The sequence below is a fragment of the Leptodactylus fuscus genome, chromosome 2 (genome assembly GCF_031893055.1).
Source record: "Leptodactylus fuscus isolate aLepFus1 chromosome 2, aLepFus1.hap2, whole genome shotgun sequence".
Taxonomy (NCBI): domain Eukaryota; kingdom Metazoa; phylum Chordata; class Amphibia; order Anura; family Leptodactylidae; genus Leptodactylus; species Leptodactylus fuscus.
The window spans coordinates 124,846,173-124,866,330 of NC_134266.1; the positions used below are offsets into that span (position 1 = coordinate 124,846,173).

The 20,158-nt window shown below is 42.5% G+C and overlaps 1 protein-coding gene across 4 annotated transcripts; it reads right to left on the minus strand.

Moving 5' to 3' along the window:
- On the minus strand, window positions 1-16,891 carry MEAF6 (MYST/Esa1 associated factor 6). 4 transcript variants are annotated; one of them, XR_012715057.1, is made up of 9 exons: window positions 16,776-16,891; window positions 13,960-14,075; window positions 12,390-12,477; window positions 11,200-11,245; window positions 9,674-9,866; window positions 4,393-4,422; window positions 1,778-1,831; window positions 1,427-1,460; window positions 1-287 (listed from the first exon to the last, which is right to left on the minus strand). XR_012715057.1 is itself a non-coding variant. In XM_075264457.1 (8 exons), the coding sequence occupies exons 1-8, from the start codon at window positions 16,863-16,865 to the stop codon at window positions 279-281; spliced, it is 606 nt and encodes a 201-aa protein (XP_075120558.1). In that variant the 5' UTR covers window positions 16,866-16,891; the 3' UTR covers window positions 1-278. The 4 variants fall into 4 exon arrangements, 2 of the variants coding, with proteins under 2 accessions (XP_075120558.1, XP_075120559.1); XR_012715058.1 differs by lacking the exon at window positions 4,393-4,422; XM_075264457.1 differs by lacking the exon at window positions 1,778-1,831.
- Between the last annotated feature and the right edge of the window lie 3,267 nt (window positions 16,892-20,158).

Here is a 20,158-nt window from a genome sequence, read left to right on the forward strand (position 1 = left end):
CTTTGTTGTACAGAGAGTCCCTCTAGGTTTAGCAGGCTGCATTGGTCTCACGTGTAGATAGCATATCACTGTGGCAGCATAAAAATAAACTGAGTATCAGAGTGACAACACTGGAAGAGAGGGAGAGAAATCAATAGGAGACTAAGGCCAGAGCAAGTAGCCACCGGCAGCTAAATCTCTAATTCAGCAAGAAATGTTTTAATCCGGTCTGTGATTAATAGAAATTGAGAAAAATTCATTTTTCTGCTGCAGCTTCTTATGTTGAAGATGGGGACACATTAATAATCCTAAAAAAAAAAATATAAATAAAAATAAATTAAAGTCCCAACTTAATTTTATATACAAAAATAATCAAATAAATTAAACAGGGAGCACGAACAAGCACAAGCATGCACACATATGTATATAGGAATATCAAACAAGTTCAGTGAAGTCAACTCTGTGTGCAACTTGTGTTACTTCCCTATCTGTGAATGAGGTGGAATTTATATGGTTACCCCTCGTTCACATCTGCGTTGGTATTTTGTCCATGGGGACCCCCTTAAAGGGGTATTCCCATGTCGCATACTCACCAGTCTTCATTGTTGCAAAATCTTCTGTCTTCCTGCTTTGTTGCGTCATTGGTGGGCGGGGTTACATATGTAAAGCCAGCAGCGAGATGCCGCTGGCCCTGCGTGCACGCTCATAGACCAGTCTAGCCTTCACAATGCGAATACAGACCCGGCATGCTGGCTTCATGCAGGGCAGGAGCATAGCGATGTTGCAGGCATCTGTGCTGGTGTCTAACCCTCCTCGGCATCCGCCTCTCTATTACAGCGGATGCCGGGTCTGTATTAGCGGCCCCTTCCCCCCAAAGGGTAAACTGCCCCCCCCTCCAGGCTCGCTCCCATGCACTTAGCCCCTCCTCCCTCAGAGCAGCAGATACATCACTTGACTTATGACCAGATAAGTCAAGGGATGTGTCAAAAAAAACCAAAAAACGAATAAAGTGATATAGTGGACAAACAAAGCAGTTTTGCTGAAGCAGTGTATTTAGGAAAAGTCTTACATTCACATTAACAAGCAGTATAGATAGGATCCTTGTGATGGGACAACCCCTTTAGCGGAATACCAAATGCAATTGCAAGCGCTGTGCAGTAAAAGCACATTGACTCCATGGGGTCTGTGTGCTTGCCGAGTGCTGCCCGCACAAGTCATGTGGACAGGAAAGTAGATCGTGAACTACTTTCTGTCTGCATGTTCTGTGCAAAGATCTGGCAGCAAGCACATGGATCCATTATAGTCTGTGGAGTCCGTGTGCGATAGCTCTTCACCGGGGGCACGGAATGAGAAAGTCGAAAGTGCGCTTCCTAGAAAAGGCAACTCTGCACAAAGCAATCTGGTAACAAGTAGAAAAAAAAAAATCCAGGTTGATTTTAATACTTACTGATCGTGGCTTCTTGTTTAGCTTGAGGTCAATCCTGAAAAGAGAAAGGAAAATGAGTAAGAGGAAAGGCTAACTCAATAATAATAAAAAATAAAATAAATAAAAAAAGTGTCCCATCTGAAGGATGAATTAACATATGCCATCAACTAACTATTTATCAAGATGCCATTTGTAATTACAGTTGTACAAAAACAGAACAAAAAAAAAATAAATTATAGTTTAAAGCTTAAAAGGCAATGTGACTTAAATTTTTTTTTTTTTTATCCTGCCATTGCGAAGGGACAGTCACAAAAACATAACTTATTTGGTATAATCTGGCATTACTTTTAGAGCCCCTATGAAGCCACTTACACATGAGCAAGGAAGCGCGGGCGTCACTCTGTGCTGGATCGCGAGATATTGAGACTGAAAATAGAGTAGATGGTCTTCAACATACAGCAAATATAGAATTAAAGTTATACGGATAGATTTCATAAAGGTAATAAATATGCTTGAAGTTACTTTTTGTGACGGTGTCCCATGATATATTACAAAATAAGCGTAAACTGCATTACTTTTGTTGTATAATTAGTGTAAATCTTAAGTGTTATTCCAGTTATAAATTTTGCATAATTGAATAGTGCGTGTGAGTATAATAAACTCTGAAGATACAGATTTCTTTACTAAGATATATTACACACATAGTAGTCTATAAAGATGAGAGTTGGGTGATTGGGGGGGGGACGGATGACTTCTGTAAAAAACACAAAATATCTGTTACCCCCAACTTCTGCTACTGTGTGTGTGTCAGGTAACCTTCAGTGCTCAGAATGAGGAGTTATGTCAACTATATAGCTGCCAATTGCCTCTTACTCCCTTCTCCATAGATTTGGGTGAAAGCCTAGATACAGATCTCTATGTGAACAGTCTGACTGAAGAGGTGGAGGAGGGAAGCAGCCTGGAAGTATACCATCTTTACATTTACCCTCCTCTCATTTTAGGAAGGCTACAACAAGAATTTGAGTTAAGTTACTCTAAGTTACACTATGAGTTGACAGGGATTTGACGTTTGTACCTCTGTATAGACAAAACGGCAATCAGTAATAGCTGTAAGCAACGCCTACATAACATACATTTTAAGATCACTTGCAGTCCACTTAAAGGGTATCATTTTATAATTTGGGTTAAGTGTTAAACATGTCGTCAAAACTCTGTGTTGTGACTGCTAGAATTATTACACGTGAATGACTATGGAGGTGGCCTTTTGATTCGCTTCCCTGGTTTATTCCTTTTCTGGGTAGATGCAGATACAGTAGATTCTGCTACCTCAGTCAGTATCTATACAGAATGGGACTAAGCCAGAGATAGAACAGGGAAGGCAGTCATGCCTGGAAATCATATAGTTGCCATTTTCTTTCCTATGGAGAGTTCAAAATTTACACTCGGCCTATGGGAAGTAATGGGTAAGAACTGAAAGAGTTGCATGAATTAAAAACAAAGGTTTGTGGCATTTTATATTTTTGTTAAGTCAGCTCTTCAAATCTCCACTGATTTCCAGAATAATGAGACTACAGAAAACCTGAAGGGGGTCTTTGTGAATGATAGGATCCCTTTAACATTAGACACACTATTCTTTCTAGATACCACGTCGGAATAGCCTTAAGAAAGGCTATTCATCTCCTACCTTTCGTTGTCTTCTGCGTGCCGCCATTCACCTACAATCTCTGTTCTTGTCAGTATGCAAATTAGCTCTCTCACAGCACTGGGGGCAGGCCCTAACGCTCAGACAGCACTGGGGGCATCCCCAATGCTGCGAGAGAACTCTCTCCAGCGCCACCTCCATCTTCTTCAGCAGCATCATCTTCAGCCTCTTCTTCCAGCGGTGGCTTGTAATTTCTAGGCCTCGGGCAGAGCAGACTGCGCATGCCTACAGGCAACGAGAAAATGGCCGCTTGCACAGTATTCTGCCCAAGGCCTAGAAGTTACAAGCCACCGCCGGAAGAAGAGGCTGAAGATGACGCTGTTGAAGAAGATGGAGGCGGCGCTGGAAAGAGTTCTCTCGCAGTATTGGGGATGCCCCCAGTGCTGTCGGAGCGCTGGAGCCCGCCCCCAGTGCTGCGAGAGAGCTAATTTGCATACTGACAAGAACAGAGATTGTAGGTGAATGGCGGCACGGAGAAGACAACGAAAGGTAGGAGACAAATAGCCTTTCTTAAGGCTATTCTGACGTGACACCTAGAAAAAAATAGTGTGTGAATGATAGGATCCCTTTAAGGACACTTTTTTTTTTTTATGTAGTTAAAACCAAACCTAGATATGGATCATAAAGGGGAAAAAGCAAAAGTGGCAAATGGATCTTCCTTCTGAAGGCTCCAAACTGGATAGACCAGTCACACAAATATGCTTATAAGTAGTATCAGCCACTTTGCTCAGTAGCCAGCCATAATATGATATAATAGAGAGACTAACAGTAAGCAAGAATAAGTCTGTGCATCAGCCTGTGCGTTAGAACTGTGTCACTTATCCTAAAGGACACCTACTAAAATTCAAATTATTTGCATTCTAGAAATCAGTTGAATCCCATGCTTTGTCACATATAGGGGAATCTGCCTTCCTAATCTCCCATTCATTTCACTGCCAGTTAGGTACTTTTGCTGTAGCTGAACTTAGACCAAAAAAAAGGTATGACCTCTTCAGACTGGATCCTGCCATGGAAACCCCCTTTGAAATGAAAGGGGGGCTGAAAAAAAAAATTGCTTTTTTGCAGAGATTTTAGCAAATATTCATTAGCAACAGTGTGAAAAGGAGAACTGCTCAAAAAAATTTAGGCACAAGACTAGACACATTAAATTTGGAGACCCAACATAAGGCACTGTACAGATCAATTCTAAAAGCACGATTCAAGCATGCATTTAAAGACAGTACTAGCACATAATAAACAGTTTTCTAAACAAGATCAGTTGTACAGACTGAAGAATCACACTTACTCGAAGTCATAATCATACATGCCAGATGGACTGAGGGAAGCATTAAAGAGAAAAGAAAGCAATAGGAATTAATGCACCGATTAATGGAATTGTGTGATTAGCACAAAACAGAATGCTAATCTGAAAAACCAATCAAATGTGCTGGATTAGAAGAAAGGCGGATGTAAAGCAAAAATCTTCAAACAATGTAAGCAAACATGGTTGAAAGCGTTCCTAAAAACATTTAACCCTTTCAGGACCAAGCGTCGCTGATGCCCCAATGCTCAGGCCAAATTTAGCACTTTGGAATGCATTGTAATATCTTTACATATCTCAACTATTTTTACCATGTTTTTTTCTGGACACATAAAGCTTAAATATAAGTAGTATTCGTTAACAGAGTTGAATTTTTTTTTTTCGCTAGAAGTGGAAGAATGTTATAAAATGTGAAAAAAAAAAAACACAAAAAAAACAAATTTTGCTTCTGTTACTTAAAACAAAATGGTTTTTTACATATACTGTTGCATACAGACATATTAGGGGGCGTTCACACTACCGTCATTGTCCGACAGGTAGTGTCCGCTCCTAGTGTCCGTTCAGAATCTCACATGGACATTAGCAGCAGACACTAGCTGTGTCTGTGACACTTTTCATTCATTTAAATGGCGATCAGGTGCGTTCTAAAAAAATAAAAATAAAAAAATAAAAAAAAAGTTCTAAGTCACTCCTTTCCCTAGAATACATATAAAGGCGGGTTCACAGCACCTGATCTCAGTTATGCAGGTTTCCGTTTTCTGTCGGCAGAAGACAGAAACCGACATTCAGTGTCTGTCGGTGTGCGTCTTCTGCTGCCCATGGCAAAACCGTTTTTTTTTTTTCCCCGGACACAAAGTCCTGCATGTCAGACTAAAGAAAAAACTGTTTCGCTGCGGAGAGCAGAAGACGCTCACCGGCGGACACTTTTCAAACCCACGAATGTTTCTCGGGCAGGAAACGGAAAACTGCATAACGGAGATTGGGTATTGGTGTGAACCTGCCCTCAAAGTAGAAAATGACTGTGAAACACATACACATTAGGTATCCCTGTGTATGAAAGTGCCCGGTCTACTGAATATAGGGTACCTGCAGTTCTTCTATTCCGTCAGGAAGGGGTTAATAGGAGCACTGCAGATACCCTATATTCAGCCAGGCTGAATTCCAAGTGGGGGTAAAAAAAAAAAAAAACAGTCCTCAAGTTCAGGGAAGGGGCAGACAGACAACCAAAACACCCTCTCCCCTTCCCCAGCATCTACTGCACCCAAGAACTCGGCCATTTTAATTTTTGAAATTTTCCAGTAGCTGCTGCATTTCTCCCCTAGGCTTATACTCGAGTCAATAAGTTTTCCCAGTTTTTTGTGGTAAAATTAGGGGGGGTCGGCTTATACTCGAGTATATACGGTAATTAAAAAAAAAATTAAATACTCCAATACCAAAGGTTCTAGCCCCACCCCCGACAACAATACAATATAAAAATTACTGTAATGGAGAGGAAAAACTATTTTAAGGTTTTAGTAGCACTTTGTGCTATAAAGAAAAAAAAAAAAATCATTTTAGATATTTTTTATAATTTAAATAGATAATAAAAAGAGAAACTTGAAAAACCGACATGTTTTCCTTCCTCTTGTTTATATTTTCCTGGATAGAAATATAAAGCGAAAATAAAAACAAAAATAAAGCCCTATGTGTATTACTGAAAAAAAGAAAATTATTTCAATAACCCAAATGAGAAAGATATTATAGCACTCAAAACAGCACATACGATAAAAAAATGTTTCTGGCCCAGTAAGTGGTTAAACTGTTGAACTGTGCTGTGTTTCCTTATGCACATACAGAGAAAAGGTTCTTACTAAACATCCCATACTTCCTGGTAAGTAACACTTCGGCTGTATCAAAAGTGACTGTCACTCACATCAACAAGTCACAGGGCAGCTTTCATTGTTCAGAACAATACAAAATGACAACCAATCTGTGATGGTTACTATGGACAACTAAGACAGTTTTGATAAATCTGTCAAATAGTTTATGGGATGCTCACATGGCCTATTTTTGACAGTTACCAACCATATAAAGGACCGTACAAAATCAAAATTATATTTAAAAATTCATTGTGATCAGCAGATGTAGATGGAACAGCAGCAAATACATGGATGTAGACCAAAACACAAACAACGGACCAGGCTTATGGATACAAAATGGACAATATATTATAATCAAAATACACAGAAAAATTAATAATCGGGATGACAGAGGTAAGTATATTACAAAAAACATCTAGTTAATATGAAAATATCTCTTTAAATGACAAATACCAGATGTCATATATACAAAAGGTTCTCCAATAAAGATATATAAATAGTCACAAAATATTCATGACATATGCAGGCAAAAGATGCAGTCAAGAATAAACCAATTTAATATGGCTCAATTTAAATAACCAAATGACTACACTATGGTGTGTATAAATGCCAACACCCTGCTAGTACAAGACAAGTCCAAATCGCCACATATGTTTGATAGTGGAGAAACTATTCAAAAGTTTTTAACCCCTATATTAAACAAATCCCATTACCTGTGGACATCTTAAAGCCGTGTCCGTGCTGCTAGTGTCAAACCCTGTGGGCCGAACGCCTCGACGCGTTTCGCCTGGCGTCAGGCTTCCTCAGGAATTTATGTCATTTAAAGAGATATTTTCATATTAACTAGATGTTTTTTGTAATATACTTACCTCTATGTCATCCAGATTATTAATTTTTCTGTGTATTTTGATTATTGAGGAAACTGGTTTGTGTTCTATTTTTGACAGTTCACACAATCTTTGGGAAAATAAATAAAGGAATTTCTTTTTTGGTCTGAAAAGACCCAATCCGGAAATCTGGACTTTTTTTACATTTCAAAATAAAAACTCATCTGAATGCAGTCTCAGAAGTTGTGGTTCTGAAACAGTGAAAGGAAAAAACTTATACCTCTGTTCACACTACTGCTGTAGCATATAGTGCTAATCCTACCATACGAAGTGACAAAAGCAAAAACAACCCTGTGTTTTCTCAACGTGCCAGCCACATTGTTTAAGGGGCTCTATCACCAGATTTATGGGTTATGAGCTAAAGATATGCCTGAATAGCCTTTACAAATGGCTATTCAGGTTCTGCTATTAGTTTGTAAAAAGACCCCCCCCCACCGTTTTTGTTAATTACCTTGGTAATTGATATGTAAACTAGCTTGATCGTGCACAGTGGGCGTGTCATGCAACCCTTAACATCATAGCTTCTGGATGCCCACCGCTGCCTCCTAGCCCTGCTCCTCCTTCACGGTGGTTTCTATTGAAAGCATGCGCGTGCACAGTAGCGCTCCCTCCAACGTGCTACTGCACATGCTCTAGCTCGCAATGTTCTCTATGGGGAAAATGCACGAGCTTTCAATACAAATCTGGTGATAGAGCCCCTTTAATGTCTCGTACAGGGACCCATTTACTAACTTCCCATACAAATGTATTAACACGGGTCAGTGTATGGGGACCATGACCCTGGAGAAAAGCTCAGGAAACGTCCCATCCCTGTCTGTTTTGTAGCCTGGGCTCGTGGCAAGAATGAATGGAGAGCATAGGCAGCACACCATTGTCAGTCATACAAAGTTGGCTAGAACATTTTGCACTAGCGTCATCCTATCTATTGTTCTGGACATTTACAGAACCAAAATAAATAAGCAGACTATGGCAATGTCAGATCTATTTGGGTGTCCGTTCTCTTAGGCTAAAACAGGCAGACAAAAATCAGACCTGCACGACTTTCATCTGGCAATTTTGGACAGACATAACATCGACACAAGTGTAAATGTAGATTTATGCAAATATAATATATATATATATATATATATATATATATATCTTAGCTGTACAATTAATTAAATTCAAAGCAACTTAAAGGCTTAACTTCCCCTTCAAAAAATTTTTTGAGGGTCTTTTAGTTTCCGATTTTCACACTTCAGATCAGAGATCGCGAGCCATTTGCTTATCCAGCATAGGCTATCCACTGCTGTAGAGCATATCCATCCCCTTAATGATAACGTCCAATGCCTGCCTCTGCTAGGCTACAGTGACTCATTATTTAAAGATGGTGGGTGGCACTACCCCCCCCCCCCTCCCCCCCAGGAGCCTGGAACCTAAGTACTCAAAGTCTGCCACTTCCAGAACATTATTTCTCAGACATGGCATGTATCCCTTTACACTGCTTTGCGTACCCCAGGGGTACACATACCACAGGTTGAGAACCACTGAATTACAGGTAAGTGTATCAGAGGCCTTTTTTATTACCAACCACGCACATTTAGAAAGCAGCCAGGTTTTGGCCACTGGATATAATCGCGTGAAAGCAAACAATGAGACCTGCAAACATGCGAGTTATAGTAAAGTATATGAGAAAGTTGTAATGCCTTTCATACAAATAGTTTCTCCTTTACAAGGAAAAACTGTTGCTTTAGCTGGACTCTTCAGTGACACCTCTGTCTTCTCCCCCCCCCCCCCCCCCAGAGTACTCTTCTATGGACGAGTACTATCAGGAGGAGAGGGTGCGTTCCTCACCGCTCTCACAGTACAGCGCTATAGATGCTACTGTGAGGAGCTGTTCCTGATTGACTGTCAGAAACTCTCTTCTGACAGTGTAGAGCTACAGTACCGGCACTGAGCTATTCACCGGGGCACAGAATGGGAAAGCTGATAGTGTGCTGAATTCAGCGCACTGTCAGCTTTCTAGCAGTATATAAAACCGTATGTGCCCCAGTAGGTGAAAGGTCCTCTTTAACCCCTTAAGGATGCAGGGTACTTTGAAAAATGTTTGGGTCAGTGAATACCACAGATACCAGTGTGTCATCCGTGCAGTTTATACTGACCCATAGGGTCCACTCACATGGAGGAAAATGGGGAGGAATTTGATGTGGAATTTTCCACGCTGAAAATAAAGCCTCCCATTGATTTCAATGGATTACGCTAGCCAGCACCCACATCAAATTCCTCACCATTTTCCTCCGTGTGAATGGACCCATAGACTGAACATGGGTGTGCACATATAGCCTGAAAACCAAGTCATTGATGACTATTTACTGGTAACCATCTTTAGACCTTCATAGTACAATTTAGTTTGGCCAGAAAGGAGTAAAACATATCTATATTGCATATAGCATATTTGCTATATTTTCAAATGTGGCCAAAGATTTAAAAATAAATAAAAATAATTAAATAAGTAAACATGAACATAATTCTTTGGCCAACCTGTGCCTATTTTTGTTCTTGCGTTTCTTATGACTGCTATGATGCCCTCCAGAGTTGGTTGATGAGGCGGCTTTCTGAGGCTTGACACCAGACAGGGAGCCATCTAGATCTTCTGCATCATCTTGGCTTGGCTCATTTTCTTGATTCTGAAAGTCTGGGGAGTTGTCACTTTCTGTTCCACTGCCTGGTTCTCCTGGAGTAGAGAACAAGAAACTTTGACCGCTTTAGGTTATTGTAAAGATGCCATATCTCTAAGACTAAGTCTCACACAGGTTATTTTTTTTTACTGTAATTAAAGAGAACTGGATTAAGGCCATGCAGTTTTAAGGTATATAAAAATTGCCTATTGAACACAATGAAAAGTCATAGAGGACACTATAGTACTACACTTGGGACTGCAGCAATGAAAGATGGAGAAACCACTGCAGCTTCCAGTATGGAAACAATGCCTGGGCATACCGCTCCATTCATTTGAAGGGGATCCACCAAAGAGCTGCAATGGGCTATCTTTGGCAGACCCCATTCAAATAAATGGAGAAGTATGCGCTGTACGACCAGGCAGCCTGAAAAGAAACGTCCCTAAAGCACTTTTCAGCTAATACGCATAAGGGTGAACACTGATTTTCAAGAAAATGGGAACTGCAATGCAGAATAAGATCTGTGGAACATATAGAAACAGCTCTAGAAGGTACTGTCATTAGTTTGATATAAATTGTCCTGCTGACACACTCCCTATAAGTGGCTAACTCCATTTAAAGGGGGTCAGTCAGCACAAAATATTACATTAACCTAATCACAGTACCCTGTAGGGCTTCTAAGACAGTTTGCAAATATGGCTTTGTATATTTACATGGATTTTCTCAGCAATGGAGAAGCGGTTAGGAATTACAAATGAAGTGAAACAGGGCTTTTGGGCATGTAATCTGCAGCTTAGGCTTCTGTCAGAGCTGCAGATGAATGCCACAGGATGAAAGACAGCCTTCCCTCTTCCGATTTGGCTAGTGCAGTACTGAGAGTACTGAGCATGACTGTCTGCTTCAGAGAGCCACACTGCAGAAGCACCAAGCTCTGACCTGATGGTTGATGTAGACTTCCTGAACCTGAAGAGAGAAACGAATGAGGATGGAAGGCTGTCATTCATTCGGTGGTAATCTGCAGCACTGACAGAAGCCCAAGCCGCAGATTACATCCTACTAAAGCCCTTTTTCACTTAATTTGGATATTTATAAAAAAATGTTTTCTCAGCAGTGGAGCAACAAAGAAGGAGAATAAGAAATAAGAAAGGAATAGTTGTTTCAGAAGCCCTACCAGGTACTGTGATTAATGTCATATTTAGTGCTAAGTCTCCATTTAAGTGTGAAAAAAAAAATAAAATACCTTGACAGTTTTAAAAAGGAGGAAAAAAAAAAAAAAAAAAAAAAAAAAGTAGAACAAGTAACATGCAAAGGAAGCCTAAAACAGAACAGTGGAAACGTAGGTTTTACTGAAAAGATCACAGAATAAAGGTTGACTGTAGATAAACTCACGTTTGTCAATCATTGAATCTTGCACTCCAGCCAACGCACTTACTGCCTGAAACGTAAAAAAAAAACAAACAAAAAAAAAAAACACGTCACATGTATATGCATTGTATTTTTGGAAGACAATACCCATTATAAGTAGTAGCTATTCCCATGGTTCTTAAAAGATTGATTCATTATATTATGATGGTCTCTACTGCTGATTTTTATACAACAAAAATGTCTGGTATATAAAGTGACTACATTAAAGGTCCATTTACAAAACAGTGTCCATGCAGAGAACCATGGCCTGCATATTGGCCATAGTTCCCAGCCTATTTAAATATGGCCTCCGAGTCTCTTTTGTATTATACTGATCGCAGGCATTAACGCCTCTGCTGCCTCAGTCAAAGCTGACTGAGGCGCCACTTTGCTGGCCCCTGAAGCAAGATCTGGGGCAGGCTTCCCTTTGCTAGCCGGGAGCCTATTGAAGGCTTATCTGCCATACATTTGTATGGCAAGTTGCTTTATGCAGCCTGTGATACAAATACCAATATTTTGCAGTGCATAGTAATGCATTGCATTAGTGATCAAAAAAAAAAAAAAAGTTTGCGTCAGAATATGCCAACTTTTACAAAAATTTTTTTGCAATGTTTTAGATTTTAGAATCTGTGCCTATTGAAGGATGCAATATATTTAAGCTAGAGCAAATGGCTAAAGGTCCTCCTTAAAGGGGTTGTCCCATCACAAGGATCCTATCTATACTGCTAGTTTATTTGGATTTAAGACTTTTCCTAAATGCATTGCTTTATCAAAACTGCTTTGTTTGGCCACTATCTTAATGTATTCACTTCATTGTTTACACTGGGAGCAGCTCTGAGCTGTTTGTGTCTGATAAGTAGCAGAGAGCTCCAGGATTTCTGAGCTCTTATCAGTCGGTTTAATTGAATTTGGCTGATAAGGGCTGAGATAGGGAGTCTGTTACCTCTGTATGTAATGCAAACTGACTCAAATCCAGCTCTGCTACATCAGCTTCAACTGTGGTAATTCATTTACAACCAATCCCATGCAAGTGAAACCCCGCCCACCTATGTGCCGAGAAAAGGAGGAAGTGAAGAGAGCACAACAGCCTGCAGGTTAGTGAACAAGCGTCATGGGAATACCCCTTTAAAGATAATCCTATGAAAGAGCAGAAATATATAAATATATATACGCACCGCTGCAGAGGTGACTGAAGATTTACTAAATAGTCTTTCTGCTTCTTTAAATTTTCTATTCCTTCTGTCATTTTTACTGTTCGAATTCCTTAAAGAAAAAAAAATATATGCAAGGTAAGTTTTAAATTTATATGGATGTCATTTTTACATATTTACTAAAGAACCTCCACTTGAATCCACTATCTAAATAAACTGTACTCCAAGTAATAAATAAATGGCGTAAAATTTAACTTTTATTAGATACTATTAAAACAATATCCCCGGGTATATAAATAAATAAAGTGTTAAACTCACTGCATAACCCTTTGTAATAAAGTCTTTGTATAAAGATGACTTAATATCCCACTCCTAAATTCAGAAGCCAAGGGTCTGCTTTACTGATCCAGAAATAATAGTCTCGCCCCTGGACCAATAACCAATAGACAAATGTCTTATTCGTGTTTAATATTCAAAAGGAAACAGACATTAGCATGCCGTCCATAAAGTAGCAGAAATGGGCTAAATGGGCCTTACCTTACGGTCTGTCACTCAACTGAGCAACCTTTTATTTTTTTGCTGTTCAGTTTAAGAGACGAGTTACCTTTATTCTATGGGTCAGTACAATTACGGCGATACTCAGTTTAAATTTTTTTTTATATATGTTACTAATTTTGCAAAACAAAAATACACTTGAGGAAAAGTCAACTGTTTTTTCATCACTCTTAGAGATGAGCGAACACTATTCGAAACGGCCAATTCGAATAGCATGCACCCATAGAAATGAATGGAAGCGGCCGACACACCGACTTTGCCGGCAACCGGCCGCTTAACCCCCTGCGTGCCAGCTGTGTCCATTCATTCCTATGGGTGCGTACTATTCGAAACGGCAATTTCGAATAGTGTTCGCTCATCTCTAATCACTATCTTATGAGAGGTAACTTTTTTTTGTTTAAAGTTTTCTGAGGGTTTATTTTTTTTAGTTTTGAGTTGCACTTTTTATTGGTAACGTTTTGGGGTACATATAAATTTTTTATTACTTTATACCATATTTTGTAATGCAAGATGACAAGTCATTACTTCTGGCGTATTTTTTAATCGTTAAGTAATGTTTAATTTTACTGTACGGGATATGGAGATACCAAAAGTATCGTTTTTATTAATTTTTAGTTTTCTTTTAACATAACTCATTTTAAATAAGCTCATTTTTTGGGCCTTATTGATTATTTTTATTTTTATTCTTCCTTGTTACATTTTTTTTTGCTGCCCCACTAGGGAACTTGAACACGCAATCTTCTGGTTCAGTATGATACACTACAATACTCAGGTAGTTGCCGTTGTATATAGGAAGTCAGCCTATGCAGACACTCAGTAGGATCAACCAGAGTCACTGATCAGACACTGGGCTGCTCAAAATAGGTATTGCACCCCCCCCCCTCCAACTCGCTGCTGGGGTACTAATGGGGGAAACTAAGCTGTGGCATCCAAGGTGTTAAAAATGAGATTGAAGTTCAGCGCAGAATAGAGCAGGTGTTAGCTGTAAAATGCAGTACAAAAAACAATACAAGAATACAGCCCATGGATAACAGCTTACTTTTGGTTTGTTAAGTAGCGGTCCCAGCCTCTGATAATATTTCCATACATCTGTGTATCTTCCAGATAACTTCCTTCAAATGCATAGATCTGCCGTTCTAAATTTGCAAGGGTTTCCTAGAAAAAAAACAAAGAGAAAAGTTTATTCAAACAAATAAAAGTCAGTCTACTTCTCATGCTTACAAACAGATGGAATTATAAAGTTCTTTTCTTACTGGACAGATGTGAACTTAACCTTATGTGTGTGGATTTCATCCAATTTGTACACTTAGTTTTCCCAGATACCTGAAATCTAGGGCAACTACCTATGCATCTTATAACATAGGCCCACTTCACATCTACGTTCAGAGAGTCCTCCTGGTAACCTATCTGCATAAAGCAGTTACCTAAGGAAACCCGTGGACCCCACAGACTATAATGGTGTCTGTGGGGTTTCGGCACGAAAAATGAAGAGAGAAAAGTGCTGCAAGATGATAACGTTGGCTCCTGACAAGCGAACAGGCTGGACAAAAGAAACAGGAGGCGTGTTGAAAATACACATAGGTGGCATTGCGGGGGCGGATGAATCTGTGCTCTGTCTTTCCACTGATGTTGTGGGGGACTCTAATTGATATCCATATCAGCTCTGGACCAGGAACATCATTGCCGGTCAGCACCTTCACTTTGTGACGTGCGCCGGATGCCCACACAAGCACAATAGAGCGGCTGACCGGCACAAGCAACTGTGCAGGTGCCACCCTGAAGCATATTCTACTGTGCGAGGGGCTCAAAATTCCTGCTGGCAGCCCTGTAATGATATGCAAAAGTGAATGCCATATTACAGTCAAAGGAGAAGGTTATTAAATTGAGTGAGAACTGAGCATACTCGGTCGGGAGTCTCGCGCCATAGACGCCGCGTCGGATTCAGCCGTGGAATCCGCATCAAGATTGGGCAGCTCGCTTCTTTTTTCCGTGAGTGGGAAAGAACCACTAGGGGAACAAAGAAGTGAACGGGTCCCTCTGAAGTCAAGGGGAGGAGATTTTTTTGGAGACTGATTCTGAGGCGAAATCCGAATCAAATTCCAGTCCAAAAAAACTCCAGGTGAACTCAGCCTTAAGGGTATTCTGACGTGGGTTTAGCGCAAAAGGGGATTCTAATGATAGAATCCCATTAAACAGATCAGGGTTTAGGGATTTTTTGGGAACCCCTAACACTAGCATCTTCCTTTTTATTATAAATCAGGGCTCGTTCACATCTGCGCCCGGTCTCCGTTCTGCAGGTTTCTGTTTCCTGCACAAAACAGAGCAGGAGACGGAAACCTGCAGGACTCCTTCATACCCATTCATTTGAATGGGTTTGAAAGATGTCCAGCCGTGAGCGGCGGTGAGCGTTTTATGCTCTCCACCGCAAAACCGTTTTTTTTTTTTTTTTTTAAATCGCAGTACTCTGTGTCCGATTTTAAAAAACCGGTTTTGCGGCGGAGAGCATAAAACGCTCACCGCCGCACCCGCTCTGACAGCTTTCCGTCTTCTGCATGCAGAAGACTGAATGCTGAGAACGGAGACCCGAACGCTAGTGTGAACCTAGCATCAGGCTGTAACAATCTCCTTACCAATAGAGATGAGCGAGTACTGTTCGGATCAGCCGATCCGAACAGCACACTCCATAGAAATGAATGGATGCACCTGGTACTTCCGCTTTGATGGCGGCCGGCCGCTTAACCTCCCGCGTGCCGGCTACGTCCATTCATTTCTATGCGAGCGTGCTGTTCGGATCTGCTGATCCGAACAGTACTCGCTCATCTCTACTTAGCAACACCTAGTTGTTAGGGCGGGTCAACATCTTCGCCCCGATCTCCGCTTTCAAGTTTCCGTCTTCTGCCCGAGAAACTGGACAGGAGACGGAAACTGGCGGGCACTTTTCAAACCGATTGATTTGAATAGGTTTGCAAAGTGTCCGCCCGTGAGAATCTTCTGCCTCTCCGCAGCGAAACTGTTTTTTTTTTAACCGGACGCAAAGTCGGACATACAGGAATTTGTGTCCGGTTAAAAAAAAAAAAAAAAAAGACGGTTTCGCCACAGAGACTAGAAGACGCTCACAGGCGGACACTGACCGCCGCATTCCCATCTCCTGTTAGGGTTTCTCAAGCAGGAGACGGAAACCCAAAGCGGAGACCAGGCACAGGTGTTACCCCATTATTAGGGAAGGTCTGTGCACAATTTAGTGAATATGTTGAGCTGAAGCATTTACATGGCCGGGGGGAGATGGTCACATCTTCAGTTTTACACCACCTATGATAAAATGGCTCTGGAATCACAAGAAAGCTGCACAGCCAGACATACTAAACTCCCCCACAAGAATTAGCTTTATTAGACAATTGGCATGGATGACAAAGCTCAGAAACAAATCTCCGTAAACGAGCATATATCGTCCCCCTCCCCCCTCGTAGTCGCGCAGCCCAGCTACCAGGGATAACTCCCGGCCCTGCCCCCTACATACATTTCTCTTTCCCGCCACTACCGTCATCCTATTTATAGCACTATACGTCCGATCAGAGCTATGATAACGTAACATACGGCGCAGTCGCTGTGCTATCCTAGGAGGGGGCGGAACACAGACAACGTAAGATCTCCCATATGGTCTCCTCAACGCACACAGCGAGCGCGATTCACGCACCACAGATACGTCACCAAACACACGCAACAATGAGGTTAATCACCGTAGTTACGCTATTTGCGTAGTTCAATGGTAAAAACGCAGGGTTGTATGAGATATGAGCGAGAGGCTTCAATGAGGCGCTCCCGGTGATGTAGGAGAAGAGAGGTGATCGGTTTTACCGCTAGTTCTTGTTTTCTCTTCACTAGCTCGGCTAGTTCTCGGCGCGTATCTGGGATCTGTGGTGCCGCGGCCTTGTTATGCATCGCCATGATGGAGTGCGAGGAAGGAAGGAGGGACAAGGGGAGGCGGCGGCCACGAGCGAATATATAAGCCTGGCCCACCTGCCATGCTTTACCATACGCGACTGTTGCGAGTTGTAGAGGGAGCTATTCTAACAAATCCCCGCATTTATTACTACTCGTTAGATCCTCCATTCATGGTGTATTGTGTAGGATGTAAGCCCTGTGTGGAAATAAACTTTCGAAACAGCGACTTCCAGAGCAGCCATTCAGATCACTGCTTTCATTGTCAGTCCTGGGCTGCGAAGTATGATAGCTGGAGTCTGATTGGCTGCTGAGTCCGACCAGCTTCAGACTCTGTTTATCACTTAGGTTTCAGAAGTTTGGAAACCACAGTGTCCAAATGTTGGGCTGAGCTGACAATGTCAGGCTAGGTTCACACTTGCTCTCCGTCTTATGCCTGAGAAACTGGACAGGAGACAGAAACCGGCAGTCAGTTTTCAAACCCATTAATTGGAATAGGTTTACAAAGTGTCCACCCGTGAGCGTTTTGTGGTCTCCGTGGTGAAACCGTTTTTTTTTATTTCACTGGATACAAAGTTGAACATGCAGGGACTTTGTGTCCGGTTAAAAAAAAAAAAAAAACGGTTTCGCCGCAGAGACCACAAAACACGGGCGGATACTGACTGCTGAGTTTCCGACTCCTGTCAGCAGAAGACAGAAACCTAAGGGCCCGTTCAAAGGGGCACAGAGGGGGCGGATTATGGCACATAATCCACGTCATAATCTGCCCCCTCACAATGGTGGTCTATGGAGACCGCTGGCGTAAAAAAGAACATGTTGCTGTTAGTGGAAAAAAGAAGTGAGCTGTCCTTTCTTCAGGCGGATTCTGCGGCTCGTTAAAGCTCGGGGGAAACCGTGGCAGGCGGGTTTTGACCCGAGAGTGACCCCTCAGTATAAAGTATTTCTCCTGGTGCACCCACAGTTTAATGTCCCCCTCTAGCTGCCCCAGTTTAAGGGGGACATTAAATTGGGGCAGCTGAAGAGGGACATTAAACTGTGGGATTAGTTAGTAGGGGACATTAAACTGGGGCAACAGTTGCCCTCAGTTTAATGTCCCTCTCTAGTTGCCCACAGTTTAAAGGGATTCTACCACTAAAACACATTTTATTCTAGTTAACACGTCGGAATAGCCTTTAAAAAGGCTATTCGTCTCCTACCTGTGGTAGTGCTCTCCGCCGCGCCGTTCGTTCAAAATACCGGTTTGTACCGGTATGCTAATTAGTTCTCTCTCAGCGATGGGGGCGTCCCCATTGCAGCTCGAAAACCGACCGCAGCGCCGCCTCTCTGGTCTTCGGTGTCCTCCCCTTGCTTCTTCAGCGTCTGTCGGACGCCTGCGCAGTACGCTCTGTTCGGCGAAGATTGCCGAACGTACTGCGCATGCGTGAAATTGCGGTCCCAGCCATAGTGCGGGCACCGCAATTTCGCGCATGCGCAGTATGTTCGGCAATCTTCGCCGAACGCAGCGTACTGTGCAGGCGTCCGACAGACGCTGAAGAAGCAAGGGGAGGATACAGAAGACCATAGAGGCGGCGCTGCGGTCAGTTTTCGAGCTGCAATGGGGACGCCCCCATCGCTGCTCCTGCGATGGGGACGCCCTCATCGCTGCGAGAGAACTAATTAGCATACCGGTACAAACCGGTATTTTGAACGAACGGCGCGGCGGAGAGCACTTCCACAGGTAGGAGACGAATAGCCTTTTCAAAGGCTATTCCGACGTGTTAACTAGAAAAAAATGTGTTTTAGTGGTAGAATCCCTTTAATGTTCTCTAGTTGTCACCAGTTTATTGTCCTCCTCCAGTTAGCCCTCCCTCCCTCCCGGTTTAATGCCTCCTCCATCTGCCTCTGGTTTAATGTCCTTCTTGATCTGCCCGCACAGTTTAATGCCCCCTTTATCTGCCCCCACAGTTTATTGTCTACCCTGCATCTGCCCCCACAGGCTTCAGGCCTATATGGCATGTGGTCTGGGATATTACCATACAAGCCCAAAGCCTGCTAGGATTAACACCGGATCCAGGCAAGGTGAGTAACATTGTTTATTATGTTCCCTCACCTCCCTTGGGGCTCCGGGGGGCTCCCCACACATCCTATAGCAGAAGGGGAAGTGGAAGCCGGCCATAAGCAGGCCCGGCGAGGTAGGTAAATAGGCCGCTACCTCCTGGGGATACTCCAGCAGGTAGAGGCCCATTAAATAAAAAAACAAAAGTATTTACTTACCTACCTTTTGATCCCTTGCCGCTGCTGCTCCCGCGCCGCCTCAACTTCACCTGGCAAACCAAGCTGCTCGGTTTGTTTTTAGAGAGGCCCTGTCCTTGGCTAGTTTAAAAAAAAAAAGTCCCATGGCCACCGCCCCTCCGAAAGTGCCGCCTGAGGCAGCTGCCTCACCTCGCCTCTGTGTCTAGGGCCCACCAGTGGAATAGTTTCTAGGGGCCCACCACCAGAACCCTCTGTCAGACTGAAGGCCCACCCAATAGCTTTCTGCTAATAGTCTACACCATGGCTCCTTGACTGAAATTTGACATATGTGCTGAGTGTCTGACGTTACTGAGTATGTTCCCAGAATAGTCATCCCCTATAGTACAGTGCAGGCCACAGTAGCCCCATGAGTGGTTTGTGCATAGTACTGCATGGAGAATGTCACTGCCATGGAGCACTATACAGTATGTATGTGCGAGATTATAGTGAAGGAGCTCTGATGTAAGCAGAGCACCCAGACCTGCCAGCAGGAATTTTTAGCTCCCCTACCCCAACATAGTATAAATGTTCCCCACATGGTATATAATGCTCCACACAGTATAATGTGCTCCCCAGACCCCTCCACAGTATATTATGCTCCCCAGAGTTTGCCCCACCACAATGTAATACTCCACAGTCGCCCCAACACAGTATAATATGCTCTCCACAGTCCTCCCTAGTATAATGCTCCACAGCGGCCCCACAGAGTATTATTAGGACTATGCGGCAGGTGCGGCCAAGGTATCAGCTGTGTTAACCATTTTAATCGGTTTATCTAGTACTGGTTCTTACTTCGGCTCTGAACTACATCTGCTATCCTAACAGTGCCACAGTGAATTTACATATAATTAGACCCACTTTAAGCCCCACCCACTTTCACATTGACTCCACATACTCCAATCCATGTCTCTTTGTATCCTCTCACATTATAACTCCCTCATAGTGGCCCTGATCTGGCATACCTCCACAGTTTAAGGTCTGTCTCCGGCTGTCCCCACAGTATAAAGTCCTCCTCCAGTTGCCCCCAC

What these genes read in the sequence shown, in the direction of transcription:
- MEAF6 (XM_075264457.1), bottom strand. Translation starts at nt 16,865, where the DNA reads ATGGCGATGCATAACAAGGCCGCGGCACCACAGATCCCAGATACGCGC. An exon ending in AAGAACAAAAATAGGCACAG is followed by an intron (nt 4,423 to 9,673) that starts GTTGGCCAAAGA and finishes TGCTTCCCTCAG; the next exon opens with TCCATCTGGCATGTATGATT. An exon ending in ATGTATGATTATGACTTCGA is followed by an intron (nt 1,461 to 4,392) that starts GTAAGTGTGATT and finishes TTCTCTTTTCAG; the next exon opens with GATTGACCTCAAGCTAAACA.